The sequence below is a fragment of the Anabrus simplex genome, chromosome 1, assembly GCF_040414725.1.
Source record: "Anabrus simplex isolate iqAnaSimp1 chromosome 1, ASM4041472v1, whole genome shotgun sequence".
Lineage (NCBI taxonomy): Eukaryota > Metazoa > Arthropoda > Insecta > Orthoptera > Tettigoniidae > Anabrus > Anabrus simplex.
Genome location: NC_090265.1, coordinates 1,252,767,028 through 1,252,786,065, shown reverse-complemented (window position 1 = coordinate 1,252,786,065; position 19,038 = coordinate 1,252,767,028). Strand labels below are relative to the sequence as shown.

The following is a 19,038-nucleotide window of genomic DNA, read 5'->3' as shown; positions in this document are numbered from 1 at the left end:
AGATGTCAAGTTTAGATTTGCTACTTTTTGACATGATGTGGTCAGCAAGAAACATCAGTCTGTCATACCACACAAATGATGGCCTGTATACATCATCGGAGCTCATTCCACTGTTCAGTTTGTTAACTTTATTTCTGAAATCATAATGTTAATCCATTAAAACACATACTGCAGTAGGCCTACCTAGTTACTGCTGCTTAAAGAACATAGGCCTATTTATGAATGGCTAGACTGAACTTGAGATAGAACATAGATCATTCAAATAATTTATCACAGGCTGAGTACTAACTACAAACTACAATAAAGGAACAATCGTCTCCCAGATCGTGAAATAAAGTGAAGGATGAACACTGCACTAACCTTTCCTTGTTGAATTGTGTTCGTAGGCCATTGATCTTGGACTTCACTTCTAAAGAATCCGTGTTTGGCTGGACTTCACATAGTGCCTGCATAATTTTGGCCTCCGCATCTCCCCTAGCATTCCTGTTATGATACAGTGGAGACTTACCTGCATATAAACACGCATGTTTCCTATACTCTTCAATTAAAATTTCAACTGCTTCTTTCGTCCAGCCTGACATGTTCGTTTACAACTTGAGCTTCACAGACCCGCTACCAGATCACTACTTCATCTCATACACTGCTCTAATTGGCTGTTGTATCAAATAATTTAATGAAAATAGGACTTGCTCTATTTGACCATGATTTGACAAAATGTTTTATCAAATCAGGTGTTCCGTAAAATTTGACCATTAGCAAGAGTCACTCATTATTGTACAATGAGTTGTTCAATAAATTTGGTGAAAAATTTGACCGTGAACAACGGTCATAAGAAATATTCAGTCACAGGGGTCAAACATGTTCAAAATAAATTCGGACTTCAGCTGGTTAATAATAATAATGATATTTATACTTGTATCATAACTAAATGTAGTGTATTTTCTCGCATAATTAACACGCTTTCTTGACGAAAATACAGGCGAAAACTTCGGATGCATAAGGCTGATTCCAGAGAATAGTCCACCCAAGATGGAAAAAGTAATGTTTAAAATAAAACTCAACAAACCGGGCAAGTTGGCCGTGCGGTTAGGGGCGCACAGCTGTGAGCTTGCATCTGGGAGATAGTGGGTTCGAACCCCACTGTCGGCAGCCCTGAAGATGGTTTTCCATGGTTTCCCATTTTCACACCAGGCAAACGCTAGGGCTGTACCTCAATTTATTATGGCTACGGCCGCTCCCTTCCACTCCTAGCCCTTTCCTATCACATCGTCACCACACGACCTATCTGTGTCAGTGCGATGTAAAGCAACTAGCAAAAAAAATAAACCTCAACAATTTGTTTTTATGATAGATAAAACATGACATTTTATTAATATTATGATATGTATTAATTTATTGGTGTCTTTCAGTTTTTAATTGTGTGCTTAATTAAACCTTTATGTAGAGGCAACATTAATTTGATATTTCTCAATAGTTTTCGGAATTCCTGTTTATTTTGATGAAAAGTTATGAAAATAATTATAGTAAATGTTAATTCTAATGCTCTTTCTCTTCACAGTAAAGTACTTATTTAGGTTATTAACAGTTTATATAAGGTATAATAAAGCAACAAATTTATTGCTGCAGGCTGTTTAAACACACAACGATAAAGGTATAAAAGTTTCTGTAGACGAAAATTGCAATTAAACTTCGTATGCAAAGCCAATACTGCACATTCTTTCAAGCTGCTATATCATTCATTTAAAATTTCAGGTGGATTCTTACGAAGCTAATAGTAAAGTACGTTGTGTGTTTACGGTGTTCTTGCGAGCAGGCGACCAGGAAGTTCCCTGCTGCCACAACGCGCTGCCTGCAGATTCAGTTTCTGCGTCACACTCACTTGTAAAGGACGTAATTTAGAATAGCAATCCGTGTTCACACTGAGGTGATCTTTAATAATACTCATAAGGAACGTTGTAAATGGTATTGCGAGAAGAAAGATAACACCTGCCCAGTTACGTGTACACCGCCAACAGGTACAAGAATCAGTGAAGAAACATAGAGCTCAGAAAAAAACTTCAGGGGTTATCAACAGTTACTTCCTGTTCTACAAGTCCAACAACACAACCATCAACATCGATTGCAGAGCAGAGTACGCTAACGTCTGGTTATAAATGCAAACAAACATTGGGAAAAGCTGTAAAGCGTTCGGAGCACGTTTTACCAGTGCTTTCGCGGAAGAAACGGGAAGTTATTTCTGTGCTGAGTGTAAAATTTGGTGTAAGTTCATCTACCTCCGGCAAGCGCAGGAAGTCTTCACTTCCAAATCAAGAAGTTTTATATTTCTCAATCCGGATGATATCAGTTGGCCATCTCCTCGAGCAAGAGATTTTATCTCCGTAAAGGACAGTTCTGGAGAAAAATTTTAATAAACAAATGGGTCATGTGCGTCACAATGCAGAACACATACGAAGGTTTTAAACAAGAATATCCACATCACGCAGTTGGTCGGTCTTCTTTTTGTGGAATTCAACCAAAGTACATTTCTGTGCTCTACCAGGAACACATGATATTCATTATATGTAGCCATTCAAAAATATATAGTTCAGACAAGAAAATATTATTCTGAAACTACTACCACACACTCTCTACACCCAGACTACAAGATCGAAGCAGATGACAAAAATCCGCCCTGTGATACTGCTTTTAAAGTGGGTGACTTCGTACTTGGAAAATGCAGTGGAAAGAAACATTCGAAATATTATGTTTGTATCATAACTGAAAATAATGGTGATATTTATTTTGTAACCAATTTTCGCAAGTGCAACGATGAAGCTGAACTGTTTTGTGAACCACCGACTAAAGACGAGTGCTTTTTAAATGTAAGTGAAATCGTAAAAAATTGCCGGTGACTCATTTTACTCTTGGGAAGTGGTATTTTGATGAGTCTATACTAGAAGCAGAATGAAAAAAGTGTTGTTTTTTAATTTTATTATATTTTTTCTGACCAAGCTTTCATTCAAACTGTAGGCTACTTAAGCGTTGAATGTTTAGTTGTTTTTAAATATGTTAGTTCATTTTACATTCACTATAATTAGTGTTAAATAAATGTGTGACAATTCATAAAAACACTTAACTTTATTAAGTAGGCCACATGTCATTACCAGTATCTGTAGTTATATACCTTATTATTATTATTATTATTATTATTATTATTATTATTATTATTAATAGGAGGAGGAGGAATGAAGCTTGTAGTTTTATGTGACCGGTAATCTCAGGATCATAAGCCACAGGACCTCATTTTTTACACAAAACCCAAACCTCCGGATGCGACTTTCACCTCGAAAATCACACATGCATTAATCAGGACTCGAACCCAGTCCGTCTTGATGGTTCCAGGCAGGTTGACTGCTGCGTCATCACACCCCTTTTTTTTATTATTACTTACTGTGATATTAAATATGCATTTTATCATTTAGTGATCATATTTGATGCGGAGTTTAAGATTTATTAGCCCCTCATGCCATGTTACCATAGCACTGATTCGTGTCTGTAATCCCACGACGCTGTCAAGTAAACATGCGACGATCGCCTTTATCTATATTACGCAGACATTACGCAACTTACACATTTGTTGTTTTTTTTTTTTGCAAAATGTACATTTGTCCCTTTTGTAAACAATATCTTCACATTATCAATAAAAGTTGCCACAGTTTGCAGAATTTAGAAAAAAACTTAAAGATATGTAAAGTCAAAAGTCTGTTTCATGTAAACACCGATCGCTACGTTTAAAATTTGATAAAATCGCATATGTCAGGTTTACAACAATGAAATTTGTGGAGGTTGTTAAGTATCATCTAGACGTTATTATGCATAAATCTCAATTTGTTTAGATGGCAAGTTTCACATATATGTTAAAAAGATATGTACAAATGTAAACATGCGATGCCTGGAATTGACCATAAATTATTCAAGGAATTCAGATATTTAAAAAATTATTTACAATTTATTTACATTTAAAAGATGCATCAAATATAATATACAGAGGATTGGTTCAATTCATTTGCAGTTATCATTATTTTGCGTAAAATTATAGTGTGCTTGAAGTACACGTTTCTGTTTCCGCCAGTAGCGCACGTTACATGTTTTGGCGTAACTGATCACCTTGAGTTTATATGATGCAGTGTTACTTGAATACTTCCTCATTGTGGATTAACAAACAATTTTGAGATCATGGAAAACGCATGTACCATACCCAAAACACTCGTAAAATATGTTTGTACCAGACTAGAATAGAGCATCATTAGTCACTCAGTGAACTCGGTAAACTAGTGCTGTAGTACATCCTACTAGTTGATATCAGCACGTTGCGCAGTATTTGGAATGCCCGGTTTTACAATAGGAAGTCTGCTACCTGAGTAGCTGACATCTTTATTTCCACTTTTTATCCACTTTGGACCCCAAAATAGGGGCTGCCTGGCTGAGGCTGTAAAGGCGTGCTCGGTTCGCCCGGAAGGACATGGGTTCGAATCCCTGTCAGGAAGTCGTAAAATTTAAGAAACGAGATTTCCACTTCCCGAGGTGCATATGGCCCTGAGGTTCACTCAGCCTACACCAAAAATGAGTACCAGGTTAATTCCGGGGGGCAAAGGCGGCCGCGCGTAGAGCTAACCACTCTACCCCCATCACGGGCCGAGGTTAACAATGGTGGAAGCCTTTACCTTCCACTCCTCCAAGGGCCTTCATGGCCTGTACGGAGGTGACTTTGCTTTGCTTTGCTTTTTGGACTCCAAAATATTGGGATGCGTAAATTATGCAAGGGCGTTAATTATGTGAGAAAATATGGTAATTATCACTTGGTGACCTGCAGTGAAATAAAATCTAAAACAAGTAAATAAATTATGATAATAATAGTAATAATTTATATAATTTGCTGAAAGTGCAGGTAAGTGGGTGGCAGAGGTCACCATATTATCCCTCAATTTAGAAAACAAATAATGATAAGTATAATTAATGGCATAAAAGGTTCATCTCAGGCCGTGTCCATAGAAGCTGCAAAAGTGGTACTTTGTTGACTGGGCATTACCTAATACCCCCTGCAAACATTAGAAAATGGTAGAAACATGCTAAGAAGGCTACCATAAGTAATTTTAATTAACTGTTTGACTCTAACAGCTGGATATATTATCAAGAAAAGACAAAAACACATCAACATTTTACCAATTAGAATTTACACTTTCAACACACATTGATTTCCATTTACTTCCCACCTTTGTAATGGGTAGTTACTCACTTCAGTAGATTGCTGCCTCCATGACTGGATTTGAAGCTTCACCTCCGGTAACTCCAGAGCTGTCCTAGGTTTGACCTCCTTGTGACAGCACATCCCCAAACTCTTGCTATGTTATTCTCACCATCCTCTCTTGTGTAGTGGCAGGTACCACTTTTCCATTCATGATAAGCATAGCCACTGCTGATGTGAAGTGCCATCCAACCTGATGCACTTGATGATATACACTATGTGATCAAAAGTATCCGGATACCTGGCTGAATATGACGTACTAATTTGTGGTGCCTTATCAGTAATGCTGGAATTCAATATGGTGTTGGCCCACCCTTAGTCTTGATGACAGCTTCCACTCTCGCAACATACGTTCAATCAGGTGCTGGAAGGTTGCTTGGGGAATGGCAGCCCATTCTTCACGGAGTGCTGCACTGAGGAGAGATAGCGATGCCGGTCGGTGAGGCCTGGCACGAAGCCGGCATTCCAAAACATCTCAAAGGTATTCTATAGGATTCAGGTCGGGACTCTGTGCAGGCCAGTCCATGACAGGGATGTTATTGTCGTGTAACCACTCCGCCACAGGCCGTGCATTATGAACAGGTGCATTCGCCATCCCCGAAATGCTCTTCAACAGTGGGAAGCAAGAAGGTGCTTAAAACATCAATGTAGGCCTGTGCAGTGATAGTGCTATGCAAAATAACAGGTGGTGCAAGCCCCCTCCATGAAAAGCATGACCACACCATAACACCACTGCATCCGAATTTTACCGTTGGCACTACACACGCTGGCAGATGATGTTCACCGGGCATTCGCCCTACCCACACCCTGCCATCGGATTGCCACATTGTGTACTGTGATTCGTCACTCATATACGTTTTTCCACTGTTCAATCATCCAATGTTTACGCTCCTTACACCAAGCGAGGCGTTGTTTGGTATTGACCTGCATGATGTGTGCCTTATGGGCAGCCGCTCGACCATGAAATCCACATTTTCTCACCTCCCGCCGAACTGTCATAGTACTTGGAGTGGATCCTGATGCAGTTTGGAATTCCTGTGTGATGGTCTGGATAGATGGCTGCCTATTACACTTGATGACCCTTTTCAACTGTCGGCGGTCTCTGACAGTCAACAGACGAGGTCGGCCTGTATGCTTTCGTGCTGTACGTGCCCCTTCACGTTTCCGCTTCATTATCACATCAGAAACAGTGGACCTCACCTCGTTCGAAGTCCGTGAGTTCCGCGGAACGCTCCATTCTGCTCTCTGACGATGTCTAATGACTACTGAGGTCGCTGCTATGGAGTACTTGGCAATAGGTGGCACCACAATGCACCTAAGATGAAAAATGTATTTTTTTGGGGGTGTCCAGATACTTTTGATCACATAGTGTATGTCGAGCTCTTTCCACATATCCCGATAGACTGGCATATAGTTTGTGTGTGATACTTCTAATACTGTGACCGAATTGAGGCAAAGTCCATAGACCATCCTTCATTCTTAATACTTCTTCTTCCTTTTACCACATCTGTGGGGTTGCGGGTGCAAAGTGTGTTACACGTGTGTATTTGACCATGTTTTACGACCTGATGCCCCTCCTGACTCCATCCCTATATGGATTGATGTAATCACTACTGCGTGTTTCTGTGTGGTTGGTAGTGTAGTACGGTATGTTGTATGAATGTGAAGAGGAAAGTGTTGGGACAAACACAAACACCCAGTCCCTGAGCCAGAAGAATTAATCAGACAATTAAAATATCCGGCCCAGCCAGGAATCAAACTCGGGACTCTGTGAACCGAAGGTCTCAACGCTGACCATTCAGCCAAGGAGTCAGACCTTCACTGGCACAATAAAATATAATCACTCGAACTTCACCATTATAGGACTGGCAGCATGTCAGACTGACCACAATCCTGGTCCACAGCAAATGAGTAACAGCATGACAGTTCACTGAATAACAGAATGAATATCCACAGAATTCATAACCAAATGACAAACATCATGAGTCTTCTGAATCAGAATAATCCCCCCAGATTAATGCTTCCTAGTTTTGTATGTCCTCGTATACTTCTTGTTATTAGCCTATTTGACCGTACTCAGATAGAAATTTCCATTCTGTTCTGTCAATCCACATCATTCTAACCAGTTACTTGGATAAACCCAGGCCTTCAAATTTCCGTTCTGTGGTATTCACCTTTCCCTAACTACTTCTCTTTTCATCTCAGTGCACATGCAGTTGAATGTGTTTACCAGGATATTCTTGGCCATGGTTTTACCCAAGAATACAGCCATTCTTTTGTACATAAGTAGGCTGGTTTGAAATGTCTCAGAAAATGGCTGTCTGCTTCTTCCCATGCATATACACTGACTGACAGTGACAATGCAACACCAAGGAGGAGTGGTTCGAAAGGGATGAAAGTTGGGGAAAAAACAGAGACGGCATGGATGAATAATTGATGTTTATTTCAAACCGATATGCAGGTTACACAATGCGCACGGCATCGACTCAGTAGGATGTAGGACCACCGCGAGCGGCGATGCACGCAGAAACACGTCGAGGTACAGAGTCAATAAGAGTGCGGATGGTGTCCTGAGGGATGGTTCTCCATTCTCTGTCAACCATTTGCCACAGTTGGTCGTCCGTACGAGCCTGGGGCAGAGTTTGCAAACGGCGTCCAATGAGATCCCACACGTGTTTGATTGGTGAGAGATCCGGAGAGTACGCTGGCCACGGAAGCATCTGTACACCTCGTAGAGCCTGTTGGGAGATGCGAGCAGTGTGTGGGCGGGCATTATCCTGCTGAAACAGAGCATTGGGCAGCCCCTGAAGGTACGGGAGTGCCACCGGCCGCAGCACATGCTGCACGTAGCGGTGGGCATTTAACGTGCCTTGAATACGCACTAGAGGTGACGTGGAATCATACGCAATAGCGCTCCAAACCATGATGCCGCGTTGTCTAGCGGTAGGGCGTTCCACAGTTACTGCCGGATTTGACATTTCTCCACGCCGACGCCACACTCGTCTGCGGTGACTATCACTGACAGAACAGAAGCGTGACTCATCGGAGAACACGACGTTCCGCCATTCCCTCATCCAAGTCGCTCTAGCCCGGCACCATGCCAGGCGTGCTCGTCTATGCTGTGGAGTCAATAGTAGTCTTCTGAGCGGACGCCGGGAGTGCAGGCCTCCTTCAACCAATTGACGGGAAATTGTTCTGGTCAATATTGGAACAGCCAGGGTGTCTTGCACATGCTGAAGAATGGCGGTTGACGTGGCGTGCGGGGCTGCCACCGCTTGGCGGCGGATGCGCCGATCCTCGCGTGCTGACATCACTCGGGCTGCGCCTGGACCCCTCGCACGTGCCACGTGTCCCTGCGCCAACCATCTTCGCCACAGGCACTGCACCGTGGACACATCCCTATGGGTATCGGCTGCGATTTGACGAAGCGACCAACCTGCCCTTCTCAGCCCGATCACCATACCCCTCGTAAAGTCGTCTGTCTGCTGGAAATGCCTCCGTTGACGGCGGCCTGGCATTCTTAGCTATACACGTGTCCTGTGGCACACGACAACACATTCTACAATGACTGTCGGCTGAGAAATCACGGTACGAAGTGGGCCATTCGCCAACGCCGTGTCCCATTTATCGTTCGCTACGTGCGCAGCACAGCGGCACATTTCACATCATGAGCATACCTCAGTGACGTCAGTCTACCCTGCAATTGGCATAAAGTTCTGACCACTCCTTCTTGGTGTTGCATTTGCTCTGTCAGTCAGTGTACATAGTTTTGGCATTTAAATTCCCAAAATGCCTTAATTATTATAACCCAGAAATTAACATTAGAATATAAGAAATTAATTCTGGCATAATACTATCATAATTGACTGAATAATATGTAAATTGCTCTCTCTCTCTCTCTCTCTCTCTCTCTCTCTCTCTCTCTCTCTTATATATATATAAACAGTTTGTAATAAATGTATTTATTGTGTTTAAACAGTTTTCCAGAGCTTGAAACTTAAATGGTGACTTAGCTGGCAGGATCCAGTAAAATTGGTTGAATATTGTATCTAAGTTAGTCAATATGCATCAGTCTTGTGTTAATTTGTTGTGAACTTTCTATAATATGGATCATATTATCTTTTCCAGAATTAGCAAATGCTGGGCGACCATTGTTTCCAGGGTCAGATGTGGATGATCAATTGAAAAGAATCTTTAAACTTCTGGGAACACCTAGTGAGGAAACATGGCCTGGAATCAGTACACTTCCAGATTACAAAGCCTTTCCTATGTATCACCCAAGCATGTCTTTCACACAGGTTGTACCAAAACTTAATTCCAAAGGAAGAGACTTGTTGCAGGTATATTATATTTCTCACATTATTTTTTTTCTGAAGACAGAAAAGTAGGGAATTCTGTTCTGAGACTGCATGTATATTTAAATCTAAGAATTTCATTTTTGTCCGTATTGAACTGAGAATGGAAGATAGGAAACTTAAAAGGGTCCACCTTTTCAATACAAATAAATGTTATAGTTTATTTACAACATCTTCCACTGCATGTATATACCACATTTCCAGTTTGGAGCTTTTATCATGTAAAATGTATGCACAAAATCTATTATCCATCAATATGTCATTATTTTATATTAGAGGCTTAATTTTATCCTTCTCCTTGTACTAATATATTCTAGTGCTGTAGATAATAATTAGTGTGAACATCACGTTATTGATATGTTTTAACAATTTGGTGAGTTAAATTATATTAATATATTAGTTTATAATTGTACACTTTATTGTAAACTATCATTACTGAGGAATTACTGGATCTGTATCATTAAGAGGCTCTATTGTGAAGGAGGATCATTTTCACCATTTGGTAATTATAAATTCCCATGGAGGGAATTAGATATTTTTCCATCAATAGAGCATATCAAAAATCAGATCAAAAATTAGATGTATACATCTACATACATCTACATACATCTAATTTTTGATCTGATTTTTGATATGCTCTATTGGTGGAAAAATATCTAATTCCCTCCATGGGAATTTAGAATTACCATTTGGAATTGCTAGGCGGGCATTAATTCCATTGTGGAGTTTTATCTCCCGTATGCAGTTGTGAGACTGTGCCACATAAGAGGCTTCTGATAAGTTCACCTGCATACACCCCAGCATAAGTGGGTAGGGTCTGACACATCCCACTCTGACGAGTCTAGTGTCAGACCTAAGACAAAATGCTGGTTAATAGAGCAAATGCCTGAAAAGCCATACATCTAATTTTTGATCTGATTTTCACCATTGTCGATTCTAATTTCTCGGTTTTAATTAGATAGCGTCAATGCGGACACTTAATAATGAAGTTCATAAATTGTAACAAATTGACTCAATAAGAAATGACGGGTGAAAAAAAAAAATCATAATAGTGAGGAAAAAGTAAACAAAATTGCAGATAAATTAGAACATATGCCAACAAAATCCTACAACGTCTTGAACAGGAAACCAGGGTTTAGAAGAGCTCAGCATGGAGAGCTAGGAAACATATCAGGAGAGAAATAACCTCAATTATGGAAGACTAACTAATGCATGTTAATTTGGATTTCCTAACACAGCATAGGGGCTGCTGACCTTCGATGTTAGGCCCCTTTAAACAACAATCATTATCATCATCCTGATACAGCAGCAAAGATGTGTGGATGTAGGAGGAAAATATTTTCAACATCTTATATTATGCACAGACAAAGGGAGGAGAGTTCCGTGCTTGTTGCCATGCACGGAGTAGGGAGTGGTAATAATCAATGGCAAGCAGGCACTGCACACCCACTGTCCGACTGATAAGAGAAACTTGTCGTATGTGTGGTTTATCCCTCTTTTGAAGTTCTGGGTGATAACTGTACTCCTCACTGAGCTTCTAACATTTTTGTGGAACGTTTCTGCTCGTCTAGCCCGCTCACTTTATTTCCTTATTGTTCCTTCTATTTTTCAGTGCAAAGCTGCCTAGGTACTTGGGTACTTGAAGCTCACCTTCTTCAGTGGTTCCCCACCAATCATTTCTCCAGTTGTTGATCTATCCTTCTTTCGGGTTATAAGCACCTCACTCTTTTTTATACTAATTTTCATGCCATATCCTTGTACTATATCATTCCAAACCAAGGCCCCACACCGCTGGCTGCGCAGAAGCGTGTGACTGGGTAAGACATGTTCATGCGCGTACCACCATGTTGTGGGCGCTCCTCAGCTTGACATGGAGATCGTATGGAATTTGTGCTTTAACTTAAATTTCGCACACATGAAAATATCCGCCCTACAAAATTAATGACAGCCTCCACCGACTACTGTGTACACATGCAATAAATATACATAATATGAAGACTGTGGTAATATTAAAATAATATATTGTATTTCTGTTAAAAAACTGAGCAATCTACACAAATCCTTTGGATAGCCCATCGGTGGTGCACCTAAAAAAGAAACACTTTAGCAGACTGAATAAAAAGGCTGAAAAATACACTACTACAAAAAAAACACTAGCGCTACCTCAAAAATGATCAAGTCGCTCACTTAAATATTAGGGTCATGTTTGTAACTGATGTGTTTGGACGTTGTATGTATGGCAAGAGGTCCAGACTCAAAGGATGAGGATCACGTGACGATCTGTCTCTTGAGAAACCTAGACTCTACAATTTAGCTTTATTGAAAATAAGAAGACATGTTCAAAAAGCAGTCTACAACTTAAGTATGATTACATATTGTGAGATAAAACTTGCCTGTCTCTCAGCAGACTGGAGAACACATAAATTAAATATATACAAACTCCTGTACCGATAACAATAATCTTCAATATCATCAAAAAAGGAAACCAGTGAAATAAAATTTTTCTATGAAAGGTATAGCTTATGATTCCTCTCTGATAAGTCATTAGGTATACAGCAAATTTTACTCAATTCGCTGAACACATTGTTTAAAAAGTAAATGACTGCAGAAATCTTTCTATTGTAATCAGATACGTGTTTTATCATTTTCTGAATATGAAATGCCGGCTCTGGGGTGTAGGGGTAGCGTGTCTACTTCTTATCCGGAGGCCCCAGGTTCAATCCCCGGCCAGGTCAGAGGTTTGTATCTGGATCTGAGTGCTGGTTCGAGGTCCACTCAGCCTATGTGATTACAATTGCGGAGCTATCTGAACGGTGACATAACGGCTGAGAGGATTCGCCGTGCTGACCACATGACACCTCGTAATCTGCAGGCCTTCAGGCTGAGCAGCGGTCGCTTGTTAGGCCATGGCCTTTTGGGCCTGTTCTGCCATGGGGTTTGGTTTGGTTTGGTTTGGTTTGTTCTGGATATGAAATGACGTCATTGGATGAGCAGAAGTTATCATTATTGTGCGATTTGGATTTAGGTAAATGCTGCCTGATATTTGTTACACTGGTGCTAGTCTTCTATCATGTATTTCTTAAAATGAAATGAATGTCTAGGGTTAGTTTGAGTTTCTCTGCGTGGTTTAAGCTTAAGTTTTATTTTTTCCAATTTATTTTACGTCGCACCGACACAGATAGGTCTTATCACGACGATGGGATAGGAAAAGCCTAGGAATGGGAAGGAAGAGCCCGTGGCCTTAAAGTCAGCCCCAGCATGTGCCTGGTGTGAAAATGGGAATCCACGGAAAACCATCTTTAGGGCTGCTGACAGTGGGGGTTCGAACCCACTATATCCCGGATGCAGCTTACAGCTGCACGGTCCTAACCGCACGGCCAACTCGCCTGGTTAGGCTTAAGTAAGAATGTTATCATTGAAGATGTAAAACCCTTCTCATAATATTATCGTAAATATTACTGCTTTTACAAGCTCATTCTGAATCAAAATTATCCGAGAACATAAAAATTGAAAATGCGTTCTAATTTTTCTCTAATATGAACACCATGATTTACACCAGAAAGAAAATAGATGAAACTGGAAGTAAAGCACTTGCAAATAAAAGGATTAGTATCATAGTGAACAGTTATTTTGATTAGCGTTTTCTACTGCAGACTAGGATTGAAAAGATTGTAATGAGCTTTATTTAGACTTTATATTGTCAGATTTTTCTGGAATAGCGTATTAACAATTGTACTCTTTTATTATAAAGCAAATGGGAAAAATTGGAGAAATGAAGACGTACGATACTAATAAATCATTTTTCAGATAATTGATCATTTGAATCAATACCTTACCCTAATATTAAAAAGTTTTATCAAGTTGTATCAATCATATCTTACGGATTCTAGGCCCAGGTTTATCAAATTTGTAATACCGCAACACAGTTTGTGTGAAAAATATGTAGCCTTTTTCAGAACAACTGTTTAGTTCTAAACAATTATCTCCGATGAATTGGAAAAAGGCAAAAAAAAAAAAAAAAAACAAACAAAAAAAAAAAAAAAACCAAGAAGCAGCCTAAATATTCTAAATTTCATGTCCATGCGTTCTCTGAATCAACCACCCTAAACCTGTTTAGTTCTCGATTATGGTAAATTATAACAGTTCAATTTCTACTCACATGTGAAAAGAAATACCAGATCCCTTCCGATAGCAACCTGTACAAATTATTGTACAACAATCAGGTTTGCACAATAAATAGAATCGTGTGGAGATAATATTGATAGTTGTGCAATATATTGTGCAAAGCGGTCATAGACGTACAATATGCGTGGCAATATATAGTCAGTCAATCCCGGTATTTTGTTTGGTGAACACTCTTTTCTGTATGACAAAGCCGCTTCACTTCCTTATTATGGACAATAAAAGACTTCCAGACGTAATCACATTCTTCTCTCTTGTACAACATTACCTGCCTTACTAAGTTTATTTTGCTTGAACGTCTGGTGGCTGGAATGCTCAGAACTCTTTTGGTAAGCTTACTAACTTTGAGTACCCATGTTCATATTTTCCCCACCAGGAAATAACTTTTTTTCTGCAGTATTAATGGCAATGGCTGCAAAAATAGATCTGGGAACTATTGCTTCTGACAGGAGCTGGAATACACTCGTCAAATTCAAGGTCAATCAGACTTTTTCTCTGATGGTTTTTCTGTCTCATTTTCTGAAAATTACTGTTGATATATGAGTTATATAGTTAAAGTTTTACAGTTCTTTTATGTCTTATTTAGGCTGTTAACATTTAACTTCTGAAATATCTTCTCTGACATTAAAACAAACTACTACTTTCTCTTCAGACGATAACATTTTAAAATGACGCGAAGGTGGCCACAGAAATGTTGCTCTTTTCTTGTGTCATTGTCACTTCTAGTTTAAGTGGTCTCAGTCTCTTTGACCTTTAAAGGTCTCATAAATCACCCTTTGGGCAAGGCCTTGATTGAAGTCTTCCATTATTGATCCTTTCTTTTTGGTGCCTGGTAACATTTGAATATGCAATTGATGAATATCATGTTTTGTCTTTAACTAATAAAATAATTATTCATTTAGTTTGTTTTATATTTCCACCATTCAGTGCTTAGTAACATATAAATACATACATATATATGTATGTTTCATTCTGTGAGACCTCCTTCAGCAAATGAAATAATACGTTTATTTAATGAAATAAATATAATAATAAATATAACTAATGAAATACTCATATTATTGCATTAGTTGAAGGAGGTCTCACAGACTGAAACATGTTCTAATATACGCTGCCGGACAAAACATATGTACCTGCACGGATATGTTTAACGATTGTTTAATGGCAGATTATATTACTGTAACCAAGTTTTGAAGGTTTTCGGGCAATGGCGACGAGTTTATGTTTGACGTTCAGCATCCGAAAAAATGCATCCTAACACCTACAGTGAAACATGGAGGAGGGGGCTCTGTGATGGTTTGGGGTTGTTTCACATTCAGTGGAGTTGGTACACTGCACCAAATTCAAGGAACACTGGACAGAAACAGCTACCATTCCATCGTATCTCGTTATGCTCTTCCATCTGGACAGCAACTTATTGGACACAGGTTTAAACAAGACATTGGCCCCAAACACACATCCCACTATTGCATGAATTATTTGCAAAATAAACAAAACTCTGGGGAATTTTCTTTAATGGAATGCCCCTCCCCCAATCCTCGGACTTAAATCCAATTGAGCTGCTGTGGGAGGAGTTGGATCGGCAAGTTCGAAAAGTGTGTCCTACTTCATCAGAAAAGCTGTGGGACGTCTTGCAGAATGCCTGGCAAAGTATACCTGCTTCATTGTTAGAACAACTTGTTCTGAGAATGCCGAGAATAGTTAAAAGTGTACTTGCAGCAAAGGGGGGTTTATTTGATGAGAAGAGAGTGATGTGTTCTGATGATCTGTGGGAGTAAATGTGTACATATTGTCTATTTCTTGCTCAGATGTAATGTAAAACATAGTTTAAAATATTAGTTTAAGAGTATATATTTGTCAATTTCTTGCATAGGTATGTTGTTTTCTTTTTCTCAGTCCATTCTTTAACAGTTCAATACTTATGTGGAAACTTTTGGCCGGCAGTGTATGTATTTATATCTTACTAGGAAATGAATGATGGAAATAAAAACATTTCAATTAAAGGAATAGTTATTTGACATTTGAATAAGTCTTATTGATCATTAAATGACTCCACCATTTTAACATGGCTATTGCACCTGGTCTCTGTATGTTTATAGTTGATTTTAATTTTGTTATCTAATCACCCTTTTTCAAATGAGTCGTGCATTCCATAGTCAAATACATATCTTTAAGGCTCTCAAATACAGTATGCGCTTTAGAATTGTATTGATGCAGTGGGCAGAACAGGATGGCCTTCTGTAATGAGAGGATCATGATTTAATATTTGCCCCTTGGTCTGAAACAAAGATTATATTCTCCAGTTTATTCTTATGAATATTATGCCATCCCATGGTGGTTCCTAATTCATCTCTAATATTTAACCCTGTTTAAGTTCTGTATTCATGAAATTTAACCATAAAAAAGCACTTTTTTTTTTTTTTTTCAAAAGCCCAACTGACATCTATGTGGTGGGACGTAACTGCCAGATAATCATACCGTGTATTTGTCAGTCCACATATCTGTCGTAAAACAGCACTGTTTCTTAAGAATAGCCTCATTTAGTTGCCCTTCTCAGGTTAAGTTATGGTTTTGATGCAAAACTGTACTTGTTGATGGTAGTATGGGCTCAGTAGCTACAACTCCATACATGGTTCCCAGTCTGAGCAGCTCAGAATAATGAAGCCTTTCCCCTCCACAATTTCAAAAGGTCTTAAATTGAGGGTACAGAAAAGTAAACATGCCTTCAAAATGTTGTCCTTGGCTTCATTGGGTACCATCGAAGGTCTGAATTTGGCACAAGTGTGTCTACTGAGAGATGAATTCAATTACTTTTGTACATTAATATGGCAAAACATTCTAGGCGCTGAACATAACGCAGTGGACTTCGTTGTCAGAGGACCGAGCAAGTGGCTGTGCGATTTGGGTCACGTAGCTATCAGCTTGCATTCGGGAAATGGTAGGTTCAAGCCCCACTGTCAGCAGCCCTAAAGATGGTTTTCCTTTGCTTCCCATTTGCACATCAGGCAAATGGTGGAGCTGTACCTTAATCAAGGCCACGGTCTCTTCCTTCCCACTCCTAGCCTTTTCCTATCCAATAATCGCCATAAGACCTATTTGTGTTGGTGCGACATAAAGCATTTGTAAAAGGAAAGAAAGTTGTCAGATGATCCACAGTTTGTACTTAAACTGTTAGTGTATATTTGAAACATTTCATAAAATGTAAATATTCTCATTTAATGTTTTGCTTTAATCTGTTCTTTGTTCTCCAATGCCATTTGATAATCTTGTAGGAATTCTCTTTGTACTGCTCACTCTTGGAACAGGATTACTTATGTTCCATATCCACTGACAACAAAGACAAACACTGGCTGATCGGAAGAAACACTCTCGACTTCTAGATATCCAAGCTCAAAAATACTGGCATAGTAGTGTTGCATAACTACTCCAGCATTTTCTACAGGAAGCATGAAGCTGTCGTGTACATAGGATGAGCTAACGTTTCAGGTTAAGAATCCTGGCCATTGCCAATCTCTAGTGTGTACCATCTGGAACCTTGACTCGTCTGCTCAGGCAACCTTTTTACATGCTACAAGCTTCCAGTATTGGTGCTCCATTGCCCATTGTCTTATGACAACGTTGAGGTGAGCAGAAGTACGGCTGCGGAATGGGAGCTTCTCTATCCCATTGCGAGGAGATGGTTCTTGATGGTACGGCTGCTCATGCTTTGAAGTTGTCCAGCATTGAATTTGCTAGTGATCTGCTGCAATGTGGCTCATCTTGCCATCTGAGCTAGCTGACGGTGACCCTTGTCAGGAAGAAATTATACATAAAAGCAAGTAGTTTTGCCGGAATCCACATACTCACGGTACCGCCATGACATGATGGCCCATGAAAATCCCAGTACCTGCATGATTGTGGAGATGAAATGGCCCATATATCAGGCACTGACAATTTAGCCATGATCAGTTATGCTGAGTCGTCGTGTCTTACCCATCCTGTGGTCAGCTGTTACTCACATGGCCCAGACGACTTCACTGTCACATGCCATGCCATTCGTTGGGCTGGCCATTGTGCCATTTTGCCAAAATGGCAGCTATCTGTAATTCAGGTAATTCAGTTACAGTGTATATGTATGTACTTCATAAAAGTATCATAATCCCAACCTTTGTTGTTGTTGTTGTTGTTGTTGTTGTTGTTGTTGTTGTTGTTGTTGGTGTTGTTGTTGTTGTTGTTGTTGTTGTTGTTGTTGTTGTTGTTGTTGTTGTTGTTGTTGTTCGCTTTGGAAGTGGTAGATGGAATTATTGTACTCTCTATTTTGTATTATGGCATGTACAATATCTTGTAATATCATTATGACTTAGTTCTTAGTTATCATAATGGCAAAATCTTCCTACTTTGTATTGTGCTGTTCCAGCGCTTGCTGGTGTGTAACCCTGCTTTAAGGATGCCTGCAGAAGATGCAATGATGCACCCCTACTTCAATGACCTCAGTACTGCTATCAAGAATGACCGATGTCAATGAATATTGTGTTTTGCATTCATATACATTTTAAGTGTAACAAATTTTCATATGTTATTTATGATTATGAATTGTATTGAATGTGTTGTATTTAAATGGTTGTCATGTAAGTACATTGTTTTGTTTCCTCCTCAGTGACATTTTGGAACTAAAACTATGTGTAATATCTCTCTGGAGATACACACACACTCAGGATAAAAGGATAAAAAATATATTTTCAGTTAAAGGAATTAATCTTAAGTTTCCTTTCAGGTTTTTTTGCCTGGAGCTTATAAGCTATAATTAGACTTGATTTCTAGTAAATAAGAAACAGAATGATAGAAAATAATAATAATAATAATAATATTCAAAGATCAAATTAACAAACATTTATAAAAAGCAGTAGTATTACAAAATACTGACATTTTTCATGGCCCACACTAATTCAGGAAAATTCAAACTGTTGTACCTTTTTAAAACAACATTTATATACAATAAGCATTAAAGCTCATTGCATGGAAAAATGCAACAGGCTCTAGGCAAAAATGTTCTTTACAGGTAATCGTGCTTATATATATTAGCTGTCTTATCAGTACACAATATTATAATCTAAAAATATTATTTATCAAACAAACGTGGAGATGTTTTGGCTCTTGGAGCCATCATCAGCACGCATCCTCTTAAACAAGATTAAAGCACATGAACACATTTGAAAGGAGGATTATTACTGGTAAATG

At 39.2% G+C, this 19,038-nt stretch overlaps 1 protein-coding gene across 1 annotated transcript in view; it reads left to right on the top strand.

Annotated features, from left to right (window-relative positions):
- Cdk5 (Cyclin-dependent kinase 5) overlaps positions 1-18,503 on the top strand; it is a 104,902-nt gene extending 86,399 nt beyond the window's left edge. The window contains exons 7-8 of the mRNA XM_067137653.2: positions 9,413-9,624; positions 18,218-18,503. Of these exons, the coding sequence (XP_066993754.1) occupies positions 9,413-9,624; positions 18,218-18,325 (320 nt within the window). The 3' untranslated portion in view covers positions 18,326-18,503. The remainder of the gene's footprint in view (positions 1-9,412; positions 9,625-18,217) is intronic.
- Positions 18,504-19,038: the final 535 nt, after the last annotated feature.